The sequence below is a fragment of the Babylonia areolata genome, chromosome 34 (assembly GCF_041734735.1).
Source record: "Babylonia areolata isolate BAREFJ2019XMU chromosome 34, ASM4173473v1, whole genome shotgun sequence".
Taxonomy (NCBI): domain Eukaryota; kingdom Metazoa; phylum Mollusca; class Gastropoda; order Neogastropoda; family Buccinidae; genus Babylonia; species Babylonia areolata.
In genome coordinates this window covers 17,003,051-17,018,483 of record NC_134909.1, presented here as the reverse complement: position 1 = coordinate 17,018,483, position 15,433 = coordinate 17,003,051, and the positions used below count along the sequence as shown (strand labels likewise).

General features: G+C 43.8%; 1 protein-coding gene across 4 annotated transcripts in view; it reads left to right on the top strand.

Annotated features, from left to right (window-relative positions):
* Positions 1 to 8,829: 8,829 nt before the first annotated feature.
* The window catches only part of LOC143277686 (uncharacterized), a 33,479-nt gene continuing 26,875 nt past the window's right edge, over positions 8,830 to 15,433 (top strand). For 3 of the 4 annotated variants that reach the window (XM_076582606.1, XM_076582603.1, XM_076582605.1), the window contains exons 1-4: positions 8,830 to 8,886; positions 12,004 to 12,065; positions 13,539 to 13,692; positions 14,951 to 15,044. In XM_076582606.1, coding sequence (XP_076438721.1) covers positions 12,016 to 12,065; positions 13,539 to 13,692; positions 14,951 to 15,044 — 298 coding nt within the window. In that variant the 5' untranslated portion in view covers positions 8,830 to 8,886; positions 12,004 to 12,015. Of the gene's footprint in view, positions 9,205 to 12,003; positions 12,066 to 13,538; positions 13,693 to 14,950; positions 15,045 to 15,433 lie in introns of all 4 variants that reach the window. The other variant, XM_076582604.1, reaches the window with a different exon arrangement.

The following is a 15,433-nucleotide window of genomic DNA, read 5'->3' as shown; positions in this document are numbered from 1 at the left end:
GGCATATGGGTCTCGTTAGCTCATCTAAGCGGCGAAGGAAAACATTGATTTCAAACCTCAACCCGCAGCCTTACAGCGCGGCCGTACCCAATCAAGGGAAAAGCTTCGGGAATCAACCTTGTGTGCAAAATCCCCGATCCCGGCGGGAGTTCATATGGCAGGTGGGCAAAGACCTGGCAACTGAACTGAACTTGCTACTCAGTACGACGGTGGACTGAACTAACCAAGTATACCGCGGGCTTCCGAAGTCTGCCTTTCCGGCTTTGGACTATTACAGCCACGTGGAGATGGTTGAGGTGGGATGCCGGGTGGGGGCTGCTGCATGGGTAACAGCCTGTCCTCCGTATCTAGCACATCAGTACCCAAGCTTTGCCCACTGGAGAGTACACTCCCCGGCATGGACTTGTAAACAGAACCAGGCCATTCTGCCTACAAGTCCACTCCAGCCCGGAAACCCAGCGTCAGACTGCGCCTCAGTGTGCGCAGTGTGGGAGAAACTGCACGGAGTTATATAAACAGACTTCTAATAAATTTTATTCATAAGTCAGTCCGCCGAGGAACTGTCACTCCAGTATACGGTTGGCTGAAGCAGCCACATCCGACGTTGTATCAGTCACTACCTACAGTTATCTTCTACTGCTGCCTATATAAGTTTGGAAACTGAATCAACCTTCTCATCTGTCTGTTACCAGACTGTTCTCAAACATAAATTATCTCCAAAACAGCTGGACTTTTATTTTATCCGTTTTTCGTTCAGTCCAATGAGGCAACCGACAAAACAGCATCTTTACTAGAAACACATGTACATCCAGTTTTCATTCCAACAAATATCGTGTTCCACAGGGTTGAGTGTTGGGTCCTATGTGTATCATTTTCATTGCACAACAATGTTGTCTTTGAACTGAAAGACTCTGGGACATGTTTGCATGATGATACTACTACTACTACTACTGTCCATTGTCCATTGCAATGGACAGACCAAAGTGACGTTCAGCTGCCCACAAAGGCACCAAATCTTGTGAGGCCAACAGAATTGCTGCAGCAGAGCAACGCAGACAGGCCAGGAAAAGCAGTGCCAGCAAGTCCCTGACAGCCGCCACCATCCCCTGTCCACACTGCGTCAGAACCTTCCGGGCGCGGATTGGCCTGATCAGTCATCTGCGCACCCACAGAGCCCAACCCACCCACCCCCAGGATGACTAGATGGTCCTCGTCGATCCCGACGGACGAACCACACTACTACTACTACTTCTTCTTCTTCTGCTGCTGCTGCTACTTAGCTGTGTGAATTCACTGGGGGCGCCGCAGAACGCTAGATTTGTCCAGGTCTGTCGATCAGTCGTGTGTCAATGAAAGCCTGGGCCCGGGTTTCTCCAAAAGCTTCATGGTTTTCCCGTTGCAAATGATATGCACTGTTGTAAAAAAAAAAAAAAAAAAAAAAAAAGGTTTCCCTGGAGAAATCCCGAGGAAAATCCACATTGATATAGTAAAGCAAATACACTAGCAGACAGACAACAACAACAAAAAACAAAACAAAACAAAAAAACAGGAGAGAGAAAAAAAGGTAAGAGTGGCGTCGCTGCACTATGATTTGATGGCAGCGACACTGACGCTCTCCTCGGTGAGAGCATCCAGGGTCAGTGAAATTGTTTGATTGATTGATGTGGATACTTCTGTAGCGCCTATCCTCGGTCAGAGACCAAGCTCTAAGCGCTTTACATACACGGGGACATTTGCACCACAGGCTGCCTACCTGGGTAGAGCCGACTGACGGCTGCCACTGGGCGCTCATCATTCGTTTCCTGTGTCATTCAATCAGATTTCAGACGCACACACATACACACCCAGACAGACATGTAATATTTTACGTGTATGACCGTTGTTGTGGTACAAAGTGATGCAACACAATGCAATCCACTGCAATCCACTCCAAGTGCTGGCACTGGCAATCCAACAAAACCAATCCAATCGAATCCATTTAATATGTGACAACACAATGCGACACAATGCAATGATTGAGGTCTTCTATATCAGTTGCAATCTACCAAAGAAAAACGGAATATGGCTGCCTACATGGCGGGGTAAAAACGGTCATACACGTAAAAGCCCACTCACTCGTCAGTCAGTGTACATACGAGTGAACGTGGGAGTTGCAGCTCATGAACGAACAAGAAGAAGGAAGAAGAAGAAGTTGCAATCCAGTCCAATGCGGCGATCCAATCCAATCCAATCCAGTGCAGTGGAATACAATACAACACAAGGCAATAAAAGTCTTCTAATACTAACGAAAAACCAGAGGAAGCTGCATGGCTATCACAAAACCTTGGGAATGATGATCCGGCCGGCGATGATCATGCATCCTAGTTGAAACGCTTAAAAATCAGTCAAGAATCTTGGTTCAAAGCTACATCCAGAAAAAGTGTGTGTGTGTGTGTGTGTGTGTGTGTGTGTGTGTGTGTTGGTGTGTGTGCAGTATGCGCGTCACTGCCCGGGAGTGTGTCAGCGGTGTGTTTAACTTACATGCAAAGAAACTATTCCTTTCACTCAGGCATTTATTCAATCTTTCGTACACTATGTTTCTTCACTTTTGGAATTCGCCAAGCAATAATTTGCCGCGCTTGAATTATTGATCAGCACACACACAAAAAGAGCTGTTAACTCTTTCCATACGAACGGCGAAAGAGACGACGTTAACAGCGTTTCACCCCAATTACCATCATCAAACTATTGCAAGCGGAAGGCTCTTATACTAAAGACGTGAATGTTGACAAAGAATAATACCACAATTCTGACGACGGAAGCTAAAGGTTGGGTCATTCACGGACACCCACTGGACATCCCGAGGGGTCTGTGTAGAGGAGAAGAGAGGACTGGCCGTACTGAGTGAGTTAAAACAAAATGTTAACACTGAACCCGGAACCTCTCCGATAAATTTTGGTATAAAGAAGCTGACGGCCTTCCTTGCGAGACTAATTTCTTTTATATTGTAGAACACGGGCCTTTTATACATAAAACATGATAATGCTCCGTATGCCGCTGTAGTGCCGGAATAAAATTATGTCAGTTTTAATTAAAATGATTATCCGGATACTCGCATACTTGAATATCTTCACAAGCATTCACAAGAATCACGTTCCTAATAATAATAATGTTAATAATAATAATAATAATAATAATAATAATAATAATAAAAGGATTCGAACATTTAACTGAAATGTCATGATTTCTTTTCAAATTCGGCACCACTGTTTCCGGATTTGAAACACGATTCAATTATTCTATTGTGATGATGTCATCATAGCGGACGATGCAAGGGAAATAACTAGGCTTACAACCTTTACCCTTGTCTGCAAGGTCAAGGACAACGAACATCACAAACGAAGCTACCCTCTCTCTCTCTCTCTCTCAGTTGTTAAAAGGTGGCAGATTGGATAAGGCGCTCATCTGCCGTTGCCCGTGAGGGTATAGGTTCGATTCCCGCTCTCGATCGCGCTTTCAGTCTCCGTCAGTGACTGATTGGGCCATCAAACTCAGTGGTCAGTGAACGTTTAGTCATTCGATGAGACGATAAACTGAGGTCTCGTACGTGTGCAACACCGGTGACGCACTTGGCGCACTGAAAAAGAACCGGCATGACGACAAAAGTGTTTTCCTCTGGCAAAATTCTCGTCCAGAAGAAATCCATTCTGATAGGTACACAAGTATGTCATGAAAGCACTCAGTCAAAGTCTGACGGGACTGAGCGCGTTGGGTTACTATACGCTGCTAGTCACTGAGGCATCAGCCAATTTCAGTTTCAGTAGCTCATGGAGGCGTCACTGCGTTCGGACAAATCCATATACGCTACACCACATCTGCCAAGCAGATGCCTGACCAGCAGCATAACCCAACGCGCTTAGTCAGGCCTTGAGAGAATAAAAAAGGTGAATAAAAAATAGACAAGCGTACATAAATAAGTAAATAAATAAATAATAATTATAATATATTAAAAAGGGGGTAGTAGTAATAATAAATAAATAAATAAGACAACAATGATGATAAATAAGCAAATAAATGTAAAACATGAAGACACACATTCACACATACACCCACACATGCATAACAGATATGCACCAAACATGCAGTTTCACAGATATGAAAGCACAGTCAAATACACATAAACGTACATGAGCCCCAACACACACACACACACACTGACATTACCCTGCACCTCCTCTACCCCCCTCCTCCACGCACTCATTTCTAGGCTACGTATCGCAGCTTCCACGGCACACACACACACACACACACACACACACACACAGATGAACACTCACTCGGCATCAGCCGATAGCAGATGTGGTGTAGCCGTAGCGCGGCCGGTTATTTTGGATGTCTCCGAAAGGCTCATCAGTTGAGCAACTGAAATTCACAATCTGTCTCAGTCCGGCCGTCTCCGTCCGCTCACCAGTCTGCACTGACGTGACCGACTCCCGGCGGCCATGATGAAGTTTATCTCTTCACAGAGCGGCCGCTTAATTATTTGGTCAGTGGGTCAAGAAGAGACACTAACATGGGTCACCTTTGGCCGGGCCAGACCGGTCAGTGGAGCCTCTTCCGTGTTTCGTCTTCTACAGAGCCGAAGGCAAACTGAAATCACTGACCAAAAAACAACAACATATATATATATATATGTGTGTGTGTGTGTGTGTATTTAACGCTGTTAACGTTGTCTTGGAAACAGACAATAAACCAGCGGCCCTAAGGCCTAACAGTGACTGAACAACATCAACACGGCCGAACTACTGAGTGCTACTTAGTGCTACTACTACTACTAGTACTGACCGCTACTCGAGTACTGACTACTACCGCCGCGCTCAGTGTTGTTGTTCGTGTTGCTGCTGCTGCTAATGGTGATAATAACAATAGCCTGAGTATAATGATACAGTGATGATGATGCTCAGTTGTTTACGTTGAGCTAGTTAACTCACTCAGTACGGCCAGTCCTCTCTTCTCCTCTACACAGACCCCTCGGATGTCCAGTGGGTGTCTCAATGACCCAACATTTAGCTTCCGTCGTCAGAATTGTGGTATTCTTTGTCAACATTCACCTCTTCAGTGTAAGAGCCTTCCGCTGGTAATATTTTGATGGTGGTTATTGGGGTGAAACGCTGTTAACGTCGTCTCTTTCGCCGTTCGTATGGAGAGAGTTATTAACTGACGACGGATTCGCAGGGCATGAACAAGATCAAGATTCACCACTCGCGCCGCCGTGGCCGCGAAGTGGTTAGCGTTGCGGACGGAATAACGGCTGGGAGGACGCGGCCGGTTCGAATCCCAGCCGGCCGGCGGAGGTGGGTTTTTTCGTTCGGCCCGTGGCCGGCTCCTACTGACCGGCAGATCGGAGTGTGCTATGGGCTTGAATGGGGAGACTGGGACCACTGACACAGTCGAGTGTCATCCACTTCAGACGGATGCGTCTCCGGGTGTGTTGCTCTAATTACCTGACCAACCTTCGGGCACTGCAGTGCAAGTGTCTGTTTCTCTCGGGTCTGGCTGACGCCGGGATACCATTATGAAAGGAAGCGTAGTGCCCGGTACAGCCTTGTCACGAAGTCCCAAACCAAAATGGACCTCCCGCACTAGTACCGTAGCAGCATCGTCATCATCTTCAATCATAATTACCAATATAAGACAAAAAATGTCCCAAAGTCTATGGTCTTTCATGCCCTGCTGTCATGGTGACCCGGTTCAGTTTCAATACTCCTCCACTTCCGTGCTTGGGGTGAGTCGAGCCCTGTCAATGTCTTCGGTGTCCCCGGCAGATTCTTCATGGTGTGGGAGGGACGCCGGCTCACTCCGTCAGTCTAGCTCCGCGACTAAGCCATTATTGTCGTCAGTTGGGGGATTAGTAGGTGGTGTCCTAAGAACGTTAAATTAGAACAGACCGTACCACTGAACACCACCGAGGTGACTCAGCCGCAGCAGTGCAGGGTCTCTTCTGGTGTGTGGCCTCCTGGCGACTGGACCTAACATCGACGGTTCCAGTCCCTGCGGACTGCCGACGCTGGGTGTATGACAGACGCCGGAACCCCGCCGGGCGGTGTGGTTGTGTTTAGTGGGGGACTCGGAATGAGCGGCGTGGGAGTAATGCTACTGAAACGGTGCAGATGATGGGGTAGCAGGAAAAAAAAGAGGGTTGGGGGGGTGGGGGTGGGGGGGGGGGGGTTCAATTTAGTTTATTTTTTAAAAGCTTTTTAAAAAAACAAACAAACAAAAAAACCCGTTTTCCAAAGACATCCCCGCACTTCCGTATCACACACAAGCCCACGCACTGGCACTGACGCACATGCACAGGTAGAGGTAGCAACCTATCAAAAACTACGAACAACTTGACAAAAAAACAGAAAAAAAAAATCAACAACAAACAAACAAACAAACACACACACACAACAACAACAACAACAAAACCACACATACCAAAAAACAACAAACAAAAAAAAAACCACGGCAATTAAGTCGACGGGCGTAATAGCCGAGTGGTTAAAGCGTTGGACTTCCTGGTGGGTTCAGGGTGGAGATTTTTTCCGCCGGATCTCCCAGGTCAACATAGTGTGCAGACCTGCTTGTGCCTGAACCCCCTTCGTGCGTATTCGCACGCAGAAGATCAAATATGCACGTCACGGTTACAGATCCTCAGTGTAACCCATGTCAGCGTTCGGTGGGTTATGGACTGAAACACTGAAGAATATATCCAGCATGCACACCCTTGAAAACAGAGTATGGCTGCCTACATGGCGGGGTAGATAAACAAAAAAACACACGGTCATACACGTAAAATGTGACATGTTTGTCTGAGCGTGTATGTGTGCGTGCCTCCGTTAACTCTCTCCATACGAACGGCGAAAGAGACGACGTTAACAGCGTTTCAGCCCAGTTACCATCATTAAAATATTGCAAGCGGAAGGCTCTTATACTGAAGAGGTGAATGTTGACAAAGAATACCACAATTCTGACGACGGAAGCTAAATGTTGGGTCATTCAGACACCCACTGGACATCCGAGGGGTCTGTGTAGAGGAGAAGAGAGGACTCAGTTGCCGTACTGAGTGAGTTAAAACATGATCTGACTGAATGACACAGCCTGAGGAAACGAATCTTGGTCAGTGAGCGGCCAGTGCCAGACAGTACGGTCAGTCGGCTCAGTTGTGCAAATGACACCGTGTTTGTAAAGCGCTTAGACTGAGCTTGATATCTGACCGAGGATAGGCGCTACTATAAGTATCCGGCATATCAATCAATCAAAATTTAGTGTCCAGTTAGTCCCGACATAGAATTGATCAGCTTGAATGATCGTACGTGTGTTCCGGCTGTCAGGATAAGTGTCGTGTATGTGTGTGTGTGTGTGTGTGTGTGTGTGTGTGTGTGTGTGTGTGTGTGTGTGTCAGTATGTGTGTGTGTGTGTGTGTGTGTGTGTGTGTGTGTGCCGGTGTGTGTGTGTGTGTGTGTGTGTGTGTGTGTGTGTGTGTGTGTGTGTGAGTGTGCCGGTGTGTGTGTGTCAGTGTGCCGGTGTGTGTGTGTGTGTCACAGTGTCAGGTGTGACCGGCAGTGTGTCGTAGTGTGTGTGTGTGTGTGTGTGTGTGTGTGTGTGTGTGTGTGTGTGTGTGTGTGTGTGTGTGTGTGTGTGTGTGTGTGACCGGCAGTGTGTCGTAGTGTGTGTGTGTGTGTGTGTGTGTGTGTGTGTGTGTGTGTGTGTGTGTGTGTGTGTGTGCGTTTGTGAACTTGAGTCACGGTCGAGCACGGCGGCCGGTCAGATCGTCAGTTTGCCACAACCGTGACTGCGGTATGACACTTCAGTTCGGCCGACGTCAGTGGCCAGCAGCACACCGTCTCTCTCTCTCTCAGTCTCTCTGCCACAGAGAGAGAGAGCGAGAGAGAGAGAGAGAGAGACTCGGAGAGAGAGAGAGAGAGCGAGAGAAAGAGAGAGAGACCCGGAGAGGCTGTCGTAAGCTTCAGTAACATTCACTCCATCCTTTACAATCTTTTTAAATGCAATAAGTTTTTGTTTGTTTTTTAAAAGTTACACTGATGCTGCAGTGCCAATCAGTAAAAGACCTGGAGAAGTTGTGTAACGTTAACTGACTTCCCTACCACTGCCACGGAGTGATTGATGACACTCAGTAGTATTTCAGAACCTGTTTAGTCGCACTGAGTTTATAGTTGGATATCAGTTGTTTCTTTATAGTATACCTGCCTGATCAACTGATGGGCATTCGCATTTCAGTCTCCCCCCCGCCCCTTTTTAATTTTTTTAAAAAAAATCCTCACAACAGCGCAATCTTCGGCAATCTCCCCAAACTAAGACCGAATCATCTGTAAAATGATGCTCGGCTGGTCAGTCCCCATACTAGTAAACTAGGAAGAAGAAGAAAACCGTGTCGGTGTGTCATGGAACAATAATAATAATTAAATGAAGCGTTCTTCTATAGCGCTGTTCCCTCACAAAGAGGCTCACGGTGCTTCACAAACTCATAACAAGAAAGAAAAAACAATACTCAAGAAAATTCAAATAACAATCACTCATGGCGCTACTTCACGTGAGTGCTAAAAGTGACTGACGCAACAATGATCAAGAAAAGCAATCAACAACGAAGAAATAATCAAATTATTGATCCACCGTTCTTCACAACTGTTTTTTCGAGACTTCCAAAGACTGACTTAATTCAAGTCGGATTTCGCACGCACATCTTATTATTGGGATGAAGAGTTCCGTCTTCGTAACCGTGGTATTCCCCCGAAATCTAAAACGAGGCAACTGTGTAATGAATATGTATGACGTGATTCAACATGGCGGCTATAAAGTGTACTCAGACAGAGGTTGGAGGAACTGGTTGACTGTGTTGACAAAGTAAGGGTTTTTACGCTCTGGAAGGAACACGTGATGAGTTGTAAAATTACAATTATTTTTCGTCATAGTTCTGTGTAGGTAATTGGGATGAAAAAACTGAAAATAGATGGTGAACAAAGATTTAAATGAACCGTATCCTGTGACCCAGTTTTCCTCTTCGCACCTGGCTCTTGAACTTGTGATTGGTATCTTGTAATCTCGTCCAACTTCTTCCTGTGTGTGTCGCCAAGATGAAATCAGGATATTGTGTCCAGGACCACGACTGTTTTTGTGTATCAGATCTCATTTTTAGACACGCCAGTGATCGGTCTTAATCCGGTGAGTGAACTTAGTGAATGTGGAAGTTAAACATGGAGGACAAACGAAGCAGAAACATAAAGAAATCGCATTAGGCATCCTTTTGCTGCTTTGGCGGTCTGACAATCCGATAGCGCTTTCACGATCTTTTAGACATAGCGTTGTTGTTGTTTTTTCTGTTGTTTTTTTTTCGTTTAGAAAATAGCATTTGGATTTATATACTTTCAGAGAAGTCAGACACTGTTGCCGCTTTTATTTGGAAATGGTGGAATCAACAACAAATTCAATCAGAGAAATTGCTCTGTCACACAATTTGCTCAGTTTGCTTTCTCGGGGAGTAATCCTAGACAGTCTAGACAGGTGAGATTAAAAAGAATGTTTTGGAAAGGCAATAACAGGATAAATAAAGTTGTGGTTTGGCTGTCAGATCGGTCAATGATTCACAATGAACTCACGAAATAGGAGGATGTGAAGAGGTGAATGACCTGATCATCAGATGAATGTGTCTTAGCTCTCACATTTCAGAAATTTGAATTTTGAAGAGGAGAATCGGACCAGTCAGAGTGAACACTTTGCACAGATCATCTGCAGTAGGTGTATCCGAAATTTTCCCCATTTCTGTCTCCTTGAATGACTGGTAGTGTCAGTGATGACCTGCTTAAAAGTGCAGGTTCCTGGGATGACTTCCAGTGTAAGACTGGTGGCAGTGGTGCTGGTGTTTGTTTCACTTTCAGTTTCTCCAGGAGGCACCATCATTGCGTTCCAACAAATCCATATAAGCTAAACCACATCTGCTGGGCACATGCCTGACCAGCAGCAAAACCCAGCACGCTGTCAGGTCTTGAGTGCATGCATGTATTTTGTGTACCTATCACTTACAATCAGAGTGGATTCTTCAAAAGAATTTTGCCAGAGGACAACATGTTTGTGTCCGTGGGTTCTTTTTCAGTATGTGCTGCACAGGGGACCTCAGTTGATTGTCTCATCCGAATGACTAGACACTCAGTTTGATTTCACAGTCTAATTTTGGAGTAAGGATTAGAGCAGGAATTGAACCCATACTCTCATGAACACTGTATTCGCATTGAATACAAGCATCTTAACCATTCTCTCATCCTTTTCCTAAAACCTGATGGTAGTGTAAGAACTAGTCATGAATATATGTGTATTGTATTTGTATTGCTCATTTGTTGCAACATAATTTTATGTTTGTGTGAAATTTGGGCTGCTGTCCCAAGGGAGAGTACATTGCAACAGCACAAAGCGAAAGCCAACCACACTTTTTTCTGCCTGCAAGTGTATTTGTTTTTTGTTTTTTTCCTACTGCCACTTGGATTTTTGTAAATAATTTTGGCAGGAACAACTCTTTTGTTGGCATGGGTTCTTTTATGTGTGTTAACAGCTAAGAGTAATGTTTCCAGTATTTTGGACACAATTGATGCTGTTGATAAACATATATTTCAGTCATTTGTAGTTTCTCAGTTTCTGTGAGACTGTAAATTATTACATCTTCTCTGTGTTTCGAAGTGTGTTTGTGTGTGTATGCGCATTTGTGCATTTGCATGCTTGTGTCTTTGTGTGTGTCCATGTGTGGGTCACTGGGTATGCACAGTTTCACTGAGTGTGGCCCATTTTCATTGTACATTTCTAGTTTTTGTTTCAATTGTTTGCCTTCTGTACATGTATCTTTTCCATCATTATACTTCAATGTATATTAAACTTTTTGGTGTCATATTGTGATATATATTGGGTACATATACATGTGAAGATTGGGCATCTGATGTGGTGTATGGTGTAGCATATATATATATATATATATATATATATTGATCTGTCCGCTCACTCTGACACCTACTTGAAACTGAAACTGAGAAACCTGCATCCAGCAGATTATTGGCAGGAAAGGACACACACACTGTCACAGTGTCAGGCTAGACAATCAACATCTGCAGTGAGTGATGACTCAAAATGCCATCAAAACAAACACCAGCAATTGACTGTGAGGACTGAGTGTCAGGACTCATGACACTGAATTAAAGAATCGGATAGATTAGATGTTAGTGATTTCTACATGGCTGCCTCTTGTGATCATTTCTGGACTTTAAATTTTTTTTTTATTTTTTTTTTTAAGGAATATGGAGAGTGATCAGATGAATAGCCCTCATGCACTCTGTAATTAGTCAGGATCTGTTTCTGAATAGTTTTTTTGTAATAGAAATTTTGCTTGGACTGGCTTTACTATGGATTATTAGTAGAACGTCCAGGGAGAAAGGTGAAAAGACATACAAATTACAATAATTTTCATTTGTATCAAAATCCTGAAGGCAATCACTGTCCATAATGAAGCCAGCCATTATTGTTGTGTGTGCACGTGTTTTTTTGTGTGTTTTTTGTTTTTTTGTTTGTTTGTTTTTTTTTAAATAGAGTTAAGATAAAGGAGCCCTGGAGCCCCCAATATTACTTCAATCAGAAGCACTGGTGGTTGTTGATTTGTGTGGAGCTAGGCTTGTCTGTCTGTCTGTGTGTCTGTCTGTTGCTCCATGTCCTCTGTTTTTCTCTCTGTGTCTGTTTATCCACTCTTTCCTCACCCACTTTCTCTCTGTATTGCTTTGTTTCTGTCTCTTGTGCAGCTTACACATGCACTCACAGACCACACACACACACACACACACACACACACACACACACACACACACACACACCCACACACACCTACACATGCCACCAACATCACCACCACTTACTTGCCATTGCCAGTTTGCTATCGCAGTAAAAGTTGAAAGATGCAAAATGACCTGAGTGTATTTTTCACTGTTGCAGATTTGAACCACAATGGAGGATCCCAACATTCAGTTGGATCCGGGTGGGCCAAAAGAGAGCGGGTGAGCTTTCATTTGGGATTCATTAACGTTCTAAACAAGTTTTCTAACATTTGTAACAAACAAAACAAAAAAACCCACACCATGCAACGGGTTTCTGATAACGCATGAATAAGCATCACTGATGCTTTGGATCATTTTTGTTTGTGTAATTAAAAATATAGCTAGTGAATATAATTCATCCATTTCTTGTGTGTTAACCTGCTTCATGTGACCTTACTAGGATTAGGGTAAAAGTTTATCCGGCCAAAGTATTACTCTGATCCATGTAATTTCAGGCTTAATTTACTGTTGTGTACCACTGTACCAGAAGTGAAAATACCTTTCTTTGATTTACTTAATGCACCAGTGAAGCACAGAAGAGTTAATGCAGTGTGACTATGTGATGCATTTATTTGCCAGCTTTCCTTTCTTTAGCTGTGAATTGTTACTTGAGACCAGTTTTATGTCCCTACATTGCAAGGCCAAGGCCTGTATGATACGGTGTCTGAGTAAATATTTGTATGGGTCCACAGTCCTCCTTAGAGACACCTTGGCAGAATGAGGCGTTGGACTTGTGATTCTGTGTTCACCAGTGATCAGGGTTTGAGTCTCCGTTTCGGGATGGTGTTGCGCTCTTAGTAAAGGCACTTTACTCCAGTTTTTCTCACTCCACCCGGGTATGAATGGGTAACCCAGCTTAAGTCGGGGAAGGTTAACTCTCCAGATGAAGGAATGCATGAGCATTCCTACATAAAATGCATTTGGTTTCAGACGACGGAATGGAATAGCATTTTCAAGAAATGAAAATCCATCACACACTGTACACATGATTTTGTGATTAGCCAAGCAGAGTGCGCTATTCTGGGTCACTCCAAAATCGAATGGTATGATTGGTCAGCCTGCCATATGTGGCACGTCTCGCACACACGCTGACAAAGTCACTGACCGGTCATCTGCTCGCATGCGGGCTCTTCTCAAAATGTTGTGAAGCGAACTGGGCAGTGACAGCAACGTTTTAGGGTTGCCGAATTACTTGAAACGCTACAAACTGAAGGGTCGGACATTGAAGAGGTGGATGATGATGAAGAAGAAAGCGAATTTAATGCAGAAAGTGAGCATGGGTATGGTGATTCGGGGTGAAAAATTGGCAGTATTTTCTACATATGGCAAAACTGTAGAAATAAGATGAGAAATTTGATTTTTTTTTTTATATGTAATAGCTCAACACGTAATAAACCAGTTCTGAAAGTTTCATTTTCTTACTCTGTATTTTGTATTTTTTGTAATTTTTTTTCCAAACCCGTACAAATGGGCCGTCTGTGGAGAAAAGCAAGGGAGAAAACTTGTCATCCCGAGTGAGTTAAAATGGCAGAAGGAGAGGACTGGGCCCCACCTAACTATGCCAAACCTGAATGAGACACAGCTGATATGAATTCACTGTTTTGTTGGTGGTAAGAGCTATGGGACCTGTAACCTCCTTTTTCTCTCCGACAGCCCAGAGGATCGGAGAGGGGCCGGAGAGCCGGACCAGCGGCGTGTGACCCACAATATGGCGGAGCGCCGCCGCAAGGACAAGATCAAACAGTGGATCTCTCACATCGCTCACCTCCTGCCCCCCGTCAACAGTGCCGGCCCTGACAACCGCCCAGTCAGTTTGTAGTGTGCTTGTGTTGGGGATCGGTGGGAGTTTGGGCGGGAGTGTTGTGTATATGTGGGTGGGTGTGGGGGCGCGTGGGGGGATGTAGGTGTGTTTTGTTGGGGAGATATGTTACTATGTGTGTGTATGTGTGGGTGTTGGCGAATGTGGGCGCATGTGTGGGTTTTGGGTGTGTGAGTATGTGTGTTTTTTGTGTATGTGTGTGTGTTTATGTGTGTGACTGTGAGTGTGCGTGCATGTGTGTGGCACTGTGTATGGATGTGTGAGTGTGTGTGTACGTACATGTGTGTACTGTGTGGTTTTGTGTATGGATGTGTTTGTGTGAGATATGTGGATGTAGTTTTGTGTATGGGTGCATGTGTTCGTTTACATATGTCTGTGAATGTGTGTCTGAATGTGTGTGTGTTTGTGTGTGTGTACAGGGTTCAAGGGTGTTTGGATATTTCTGGAAATCCGGTTTTTGCAAGTCTGGTTCAGACTGTGTCTGGAACTAGTGTTTGTTATTTTTGGGTATTTTTTATATGCGAGTTGAGCTCTTTCTCAGTTTCTGGTTTGCAAATTTATATATTCATGATCAATAGGCTTGCTGCATATGAACATTAGAATGACAGGTTTAAAAATTAAATTGACTGGAATGAATGAGTTGATAGAAGGCATCAGTGGAACAATCTTTTGCTGGCCTCTTAAGCTGAAATGAATTGATTTGAAATGGTGGATGGTTTGACTTCCAGGTTTCATACAGGTTTTTAAAGTTTTAAAAAATTGTATTAAAGAAAAAAAAAGTCATGCTTTTTCAGGTTCTTGAAGTGAAAAACAAAAATTTAAAACGTGACTCCAATTTGTAAAGGTTTTTAAGCTGAAATGAATTGATTTGAAATGGTAGATGGTTTGACTTCCAGGTTTCATACAGGTTTTTAAAGTTTCAAAAAATTGTATTAAAGAAAAAAAAAAGTCATGCATTTTCAGGTTCTTGAAGTGAAAAAACAAAAATTTAAAACGTGACTCCAATTTGTAAAGGTTTTTAATGTGGCTCTCTGTTCTTTATAAATGTTGCTGGCAAAAATAAATTGTACATTTGTTTATTACTTGTTAGAACATTGTGCTGTTTATCAGTATCTGATGAAAGTGTTTTCACCTTGAGCATGAAAAAGGTGAATAATCCACACACACACACACACAGTGACACACACACACACTCCCACTCCCACTCCCAATAGAAATCCTGAGTGTTAAGATGGATGTGTTACAGAGCACACTGGACATAATGGAGCGAGCGGCCAAGTACATCTCCGAGTTGAAGTCATCCTACGAAGAAGTGCTGATGGAAAAAGGAGACCCTCTCAGTCAGTTCCCTGATGATGGGCGATGTCTGCCTGTCTGTCTGTCACTCTGTCTGTCGGTCTGCCCCTGTCTTTGCGTTGTGTGTTTGTAAATGGGTTTGCCTGCGCTTGCTCAATATGCATACAAAAGTAAACATATTTAACAAATAGTAAAGAGTGGTAACTCTCTCCACTACACAAGGTACACAACTTCAGGTCAGTGATGCTTACGCTACCGATTTAACATATATTAATTAAACATATTAAATCCCTCTCCTCAAGCTGAAAATTTATAACTTAAACTTTTGATTTTTTTTTTAGACGAAATCCTGTTCCAGAACTTATACATATTGTTATTTAAGAATATATCTCTTTTACTGCATGATTACTGAAGCTGCAGTGCATGTTCCTCT